This window comes from Oreochromis aureus, linkage group 15, assembly GCF_013358895.1.
Source record: "Oreochromis aureus strain Israel breed Guangdong linkage group 15, ZZ_aureus, whole genome shotgun sequence".
NCBI lineage: Eukaryota > Metazoa > Chordata > Actinopteri > Cichliformes > Cichlidae > Oreochromis > Oreochromis aureus.
In genome coordinates this window covers 34,264,900-34,271,619 of record NC_052956.1, presented here as the reverse complement: position 1 = coordinate 34,271,619, position 6,720 = coordinate 34,264,900, and the positions used below count along the sequence as shown (strand labels likewise).

At 43.8% G+C, this 6,720-nt stretch overlaps 1 protein-coding gene across 2 annotated transcripts; it reads left to right on the top strand.

Moving 5' to 3' along the window:
• The first annotated feature begins 506 nt into the window (after positions 1–506).
• On the top strand, positions 507–6,182 carry LOC116316890 (mediator of RNA polymerase II transcription subunit 26-like). 2 transcript variants are annotated; one of them, XM_031735534.2, is made up of 3 exons: positions 507–828; positions 2,879–2,953; positions 3,061–6,182. In XM_031735534.2, exons 1-3 carry the CDS (start codon positions 757–759, stop codon positions 4,636–4,638), a joined length of 1,725 nt encoding a protein of 574 aa, XP_031591394.1. In that variant the 5' UTR covers positions 507–756; the 3' UTR covers positions 4,639–6,182. The 2 variants fall into 2 exon arrangements, with proteins under 2 accessions (XP_031591394.1, XP_039454355.1); XM_039598421.1 differs by having other exon boundaries at positions 2,876–2,953.
• The last annotated feature ends 538 nt before the right edge of the window (positions 6,183–6,720 follow it).

Here is a 6,720-nt window from a genome sequence, read left to right as displayed (position 1 = left end):
TAATTATTGAAACAGTAAAGCACAATATTATTGTCATTATTATTAGTAGTAGCAGTTAATTAAGATACATTAAGATACAAAATACAGATATTTACTTGCATTCCTGCTTAGAAAAAATAGTTTTAGTGGTTGAATGTTATGTTTTATTAATATAATTCCTGAGTTCTAAGAGAAGCCCTGTGTGCCGATGAACACCGGCTCACTGGATTTACATGAATACAGTTTCTTATGATTGAAATAAATAATACAGTTTTTTCTTTTAAACTCATTTCTTGATAAATTTCCAGAATATGTATATATCCTTGTTTTAACGACAGCTGCTCTAATCGATTTGTTAGGAGGGGTTTTATGGACAAAACCACCTTTCCGGTTTTATTGTCTTTCTTTTTTTTTTTTTGTTGAATTTACAGCTTGCTGCGAGCACGTGGACTTGACGCGGGTCGAAGCCGGTTACGTAAAGATTTCCCACAATGCTCTGCTGCCTCACAAAAAGCTTGGTGAGAAGGCCGAGAAGGAGGCGGCTACCAGCCGAGGGGGTAGCCGATTCCCGGAGAGGGTGTTCTGTCTCCTGCAGCCCGCGGTACCAAACAGGTGAGGGTGGCGATCGGAAACAAAGACAGAAGCATCATAAAGCATGATGCCCGCTGCTTCGGGGGAGCTTCCGTCGGAGTTGTGAGTGTCGGCGGGTTTCCCATCACCGGCTCTTCGGGGGATTCTGCTGTCTGTCTCCGTCCTGACCCGCGACACCGCCAGGCGATGACAGCGGCTACAGCCACTCCGCAGGTGATGAGAGACCGGCTGCTACAGGCCATCGACGGCCAGAGCAATGTGAGTATGTCCGCTGGTTTTAAGCGGAGCGAACTGGGTGGAGAAGAGCAGACAATGGTGGTCGAGCCGGTGGCCTCGAGTCGCTATAGGGGAACTGACAGAGTGGAGGCATTCAGTGTCTGGACACTTAGTATTTGCTTGCTAATTAGCTGGCTAACGTCTAGTTAGCGAAAGTGAGTGATGAAGCAGGCGTGCCAGAGCCCGGTTAAGTGGATGCTGGCGACAAATGTTGATGTGGGCAAGCGAAATTGTGTGCACTTACAGTAGAGTTCATCAGGACAAGAGAGGGGGACGTGCTGAATGTAGTGCAAGTTTCCTTTAGCGACAGAGGCTCTGCAGAGAGGAGACCTCCAGCAGGGCTCAGAGGTTTGTAACGCCTTTATCTAAGATGACCCCGGGATTACTTTAGGTGTGTTACAGCAGTATAAACAGCCAAGCCGAGTTAGGCAGCAACCAACAAACCATGTATGGCTTCTCAGTGAGCTACCCAGCACCAGCGACCATTACAAACAAATGGATTCAGAGCTGTTGTTGTTTACAGTGTCATTTAAATACTCCTAGTGTGTTACTGCTGAGTGTCCAACACATGCCTGATTATCCACAACAGAATTCCCAATAAGTGGGGTGTCAACATAAGGCCCAGGGGCCAGAATCGGTCAGCAAAGATTCCAATCCGGCCAAACTGGATGGTTTTGGAAAATATGAAGGAGGGCTTTTAACAGTTTTTTCGTAAGTTTTACAGCTTGTCCTGCTGATAAAGCACCTCCCCTGTTGTCATTCGTACTACACCTAAAATAATTAAGGTGGTTGCCTGGTGGAGGGTGAACGATCTTTTTCTGTAATTTTAGACATGCTGACAGGTTTCTTTCATTTACTGCAGCAGCATTTCTTTATTAAATGGGATTAAATGTGTAGCTAAACAGTGACAGAAAGAGAAGTTTCACTGGTTTGGCCCGCTTTAGATCAAACTGGGCTGTGTGTGGCCCACAATGTAAAATTATTTTGACATCCGTATCTACAACTTCTTATTTCAACATGCCCACCTGCAGTCATGCACTACTCTCTGTGACATCCTGCCAGAAAGCCTTGAAAAGCCCAGCATCCCACACACAGTTTACACCTGATTTATGCTTCAGCAGGAAATCAATGCTGTAACCTGATGTGCACCTCGCAAGAAATGTAACTACATGTCGGCTGACATAACTATTGCCATTGGCCTGTTCAGAAGCGTCGCCTGGGTATAACGAATAATAATCATAAGTTCAGTATAAAGATTCACAAATGTTGTCAGACTGCTGAAACTGCTTGGATGGATGTGAGAGAATGTACAAAGAAAAGCTTGCCACCAAATAAAACTGACCACAACAAGGAGAATATTCCACTAGGAGGGAAAATTACTTTCTGTCGGCTGGCACGAAATATAAAACACCGGGAGACGACCACACTGTAATTGACACATAATGCAAACGCAAGAGCAGACCTGACCGTCATTCACTGCATCAATCAGAAGTCAGGGCTTGTGGTCCGCAGTGGTGTAACATCGAATTACAGATGCTTGTATTACATTTTTGCCAACGACTCCTCACTCAACAGTTTTCAATTGAGGGTTTTTTAATGTCTGTTATAGGTTTGATCGCAGGCACACTACAGCTAGAGCTGGGCTTTGGCTTTGCAAAGGAAATCCTCCACTGCGACATATGTTAACCAATAACCACATTGTTGATCATTGCAGAAGTGGCTGCAGATTAAAGACAACAATCATCTGAATACATGAGCTTTCTACTATTTTGGTGGACTAAAACAGGACATTTGCATGCTTTCTCGTTTTGACAAACTGAGCCCGAAACTAGTAAATGTTTTCTAAACGTACAGGTGCACATTTGAAAGTTTATTCAAATGATTTCTCGACCTTTTAATAAGTTCTTTTCTTCCCTTCTGAAGAACGTGTTTGGTGGAGTGGCAACATCTAGATACAGACATGTCTTCCTTTAATGCTGTTTTTGTGATCTCTCAGTATTTTTGTATATAATTGGTCTTTCTTTTCCAGCAGATATGCAACATGGTGGTCGTCGTGGAGGTGATCTCCTTTTTGGAGAAATATCCTATCACCAAAGAGGCACTGGAGGTAAGTTAGAACATGTGCCATCACCAAATAAAGCAATCAAATGCAGCTTTTTAGCAGTCAAGTTGCATCCGCTGTTAAACAATCATCAATCTTATCTCCTCTTTTAGGAAACCCGCCTGGGCAAGCTCATCAACGACGTCCGGAAGAAAACCAAAAACGAGGACCTCGCAAAGAGAGCCAAGAAGCTTCTGCGAAACTGGCAGAAGCTAATCGAACCAGGGAAGGTTGAGGTGTTGTCAAAAGGCGGCACCGGCACGTCGTGGTCTTCCATTGGCGGTGCTCATCCTTGCATCTCTGCTCCAGCCGCCAACCCACCGTTGGGTAAAATGGGCCCAGAGTTGAAGAACAGAAACGACTTCAACAACTGTTCCCTGATAGTGGAAAAACCGAGCAACAGGAAACGCAAGGGCGAGCAGAAGGAAGGACCGATTTTACCAGCAAAGATACCCAAAATGACTCTTAATGATAAAATCCAAAACTCAAAGCAGCTGCAAACCAATGGAATTGGTGCCGGCGCAGAAATTTTTGCAGATATTCGTGCACATCAGTCTTTGGACAGGGACATTCCTGAGGCTTTGGACAACGACAAGCTAAATAAAATTCCTGTTCATGCTGTAAAGCCTCACTCAAATTTCCCGGGATGCAGCAAGCCTCCTAGCACTTCCTCTTTGCTAAAAGCATCAGTTCTGCAGCAGCAAGCCAGACAGGAGCCAGCTGCCTCTGGGGGAAAGTGTCGACCCAGAAGCCCGCGCTGTTCCTTGCACAGTCCTCAGACTCTAAAACAGGAAGCTGTTGTAAAACAAACTGCACCCCAAGCACAGAGTATTCCTGGCCCCAGCGTGAGACCTGGGACTGTAGACAACTCTGGGCTCGGGCTGCCTCCTCAGGCTTTCAGCGCATCTGTTCAGGGTTTTCACACCGACGGTTCAGGGTCTGCTGATTTGGACTCTCACCGCCTGCCTCCTAGTATGTCTCTCCACGGCTCCACTGCCACCCCCTGCAGTGGCGTGGAGAGTCTGGAAGATGAGGGTCCTTCTTTTAATACAGGGAAAAGAAAAAGACAGAAGTACAGACCTAAGGATTACTCGGTTAATTTAGAAGGGCAGACTGTAGAAGACAGAACAAAACCAGTGAGGTTAAAAGACCGGAGGCTGACGTTCGATCCCGTAACGGGGCAGATCAAAACCTCCTTCCAGAAGGATTCTTTCCCAGAGGGCGAGGTCAGACCGAATAACAAACCTGAGAATAACTGGTCAGAACAGCCGAAGCAAAATCCGCCAGTTCCTCCCAGTCCTTTCCAGCAGACGGACTGGAAAGAGCTGTCGAGGAGCGAAATCATCCAGTCGTACCTTAGCCAGCAAAGCAACGTGCTGACGTCGTCGGGCGCACACACCCCCGGCGCACACTTTTTCATGTCAGAGTTCCTGAAGAAGGAGGAGCACCAGAGCAAAGATGCTAAGAAAACACACACGCTGGTTTCAGACTCACCACCTAGAGAGATCCCTGGAGTCAGCAGAGAGGTGAACGGCAAAGACCTGAGCAGGTTACACACACAGCACTGGTCCGGGGTAAATGGTTGCTATGACACAATGGGTAAATGGTACGACTGGACCGAGTGCATCTCCTTGGACCCGCACGGAGATGAGAGCAGGCTGAACATACTGCCCTACGTCTGCCTGGATTGAAACTGAAGGCAGGTCGGTAAATGAGACGTTGATCCTTGCCTTCGCTGCGCAGCAGAGCGGGCCGGGATGCGTGAAGACTCTTCTTCACCGTGTATGCTGCTGTTGGAGTAAATACGCTGCCTGCTCGAGTGTTTGTTGGAGCACAGGAGGTGTAATCAGTGTTTTATTTTTAAAAAGTCTGAACAAAGCGTGAGGACTCTGCGAAGGGGAAAGGCTATGCATCTTTGACTGTTTAGATGTCAATGTTTAACAAGTGTACAGAGTGAGTTTACAAAGCAGGGAGACAAGCAGCTCTGATACCCACCGAGTTTATATACTAGAGAGGAGATTAACTATAAAGATGCATTTTATACATCTTAAGTTATCTTATTCTATCCACATGCCTCACAGAATGTGACTTTATTGCATTTCATGCTGTCATTCATAGTTTTTTTTTATTGTTATTATTTAATTTTTATGCATTAACTGACTAAATCAGGTTTGTTGCTTCTGTCAGCAGGCAGTAGCACGATACATAATTGGAGCGTTTGTTCATGGTTTTTGAACAAAGCGTTTGGGCTCTTAAAAATTAAAACTGCTGCTTCCCGCAGCCGCACGCCTGCCTCTCCTTGTAACTTTTAGCAGACTGAACCGACGGATCGGTTTTAAAACATTTGAATATTTTTCTTGTTTGCTCTTTAATGTGATGTGAAACTTCCAGATGTGACCACGTTTTGTGGTGAGGGGGGGGAGAAGGCTTGCATACAAGCTGATAGAGAAATGTGCTGTTATGTATATTTATTTACATATTGAGATTTGCATACATGTTTAAACTGTATTGAATCATCTTGTTAGTTTGTTTTTGTTTTAATTTTTTTTGTTGCAAGCCACAACAGTGAGGCTGCTATGGTGTTGTGTGATCTCCAAGACACCTACCGTCACAGGAACTAACAAAAATGTGGCTTTGGCTGTTTTGGCGGGCGTTTATCAGTCTGTAGGCAAATGCTGTCAAAGCGGCGACGTCACAGTAGTGCAAGACTTTACAGATGTGTAGTTGACATTAAAATGAGGGGCCAGATTCATTGATGGTTTGTGATTTGACAACAATTTGGCATCTCAGCTGTTGCAGTGTCATAATAGGGTTAGGAATCAGTTCACTAAGTGACATTCCAGACTTTACCTACTGATCCATCAACATGCTGTACTTTACACACTCAAATAACACATCCTGATACTGTGTACTTTTTATTTTTTGGGCTTGCCTTTTCCCTTTACTGTGTATTAAGGTTGTAAAATATGAATTGGCACGGCAGAGCAGATTGTGCTACCAGCTTGCATCCTTGTACTGTCAGGAAGAAGTGAGAAATAAATTGACATGCTGGATAATACTTAATAGCATTCCTTTAAATATTATTTGCCTTATGGAAACCCGCGTTTTCCCTAAAGACAGAGCCTTAGTGAATGTACAGGTATGATCCTTTTGTGTTCATTTGAATGCAAAAGACAATATATTTGCTACCTAGTCCTTTTCAATGGACATGTAATGTGTTAATAAAAAGAAATTGAAGGAATTGTTATGTCATTTTTTTAACCCCCCCCCCTTACACCCACACTCACTCCCTTTTTTTTCTCCCTTTTTTAAGGGCTCTGCAGTTACTGATGTTCCTGACAAATTAAATCCAGAACAAGATCAGTACTGTCTCTGCATGTAAATCACTTATCTACATTTCCATTCATCCCCAGGAGAAACGATTTCCATGATATTTTCATAATATAACTGGACAGTTCCAAATAAAATTAACTGATACTGTCCTCTATAAATGGAAAGGAACTGATCTGATTCATCATTTAGTTTAAAAAAAAGGCAACTGATTCTCCTTTTTTTCCACACAATGTCAAAAAAAATCTTGGTTACAAGAATTTGCTACGTTTTCAGTTTGGCACCAGATTTTTTTAGACATTTTTTTACACTAAAGTAATATACTTGTACTGTACTTAGTCGCAGCTCTAAATACAGCCTTTAAAAGTCGTGTGAAATTACCATACATTGTGTTAGATGGCCTGACAATGACTTTGTATGAATCTTCAAAAATCTGAATGTTC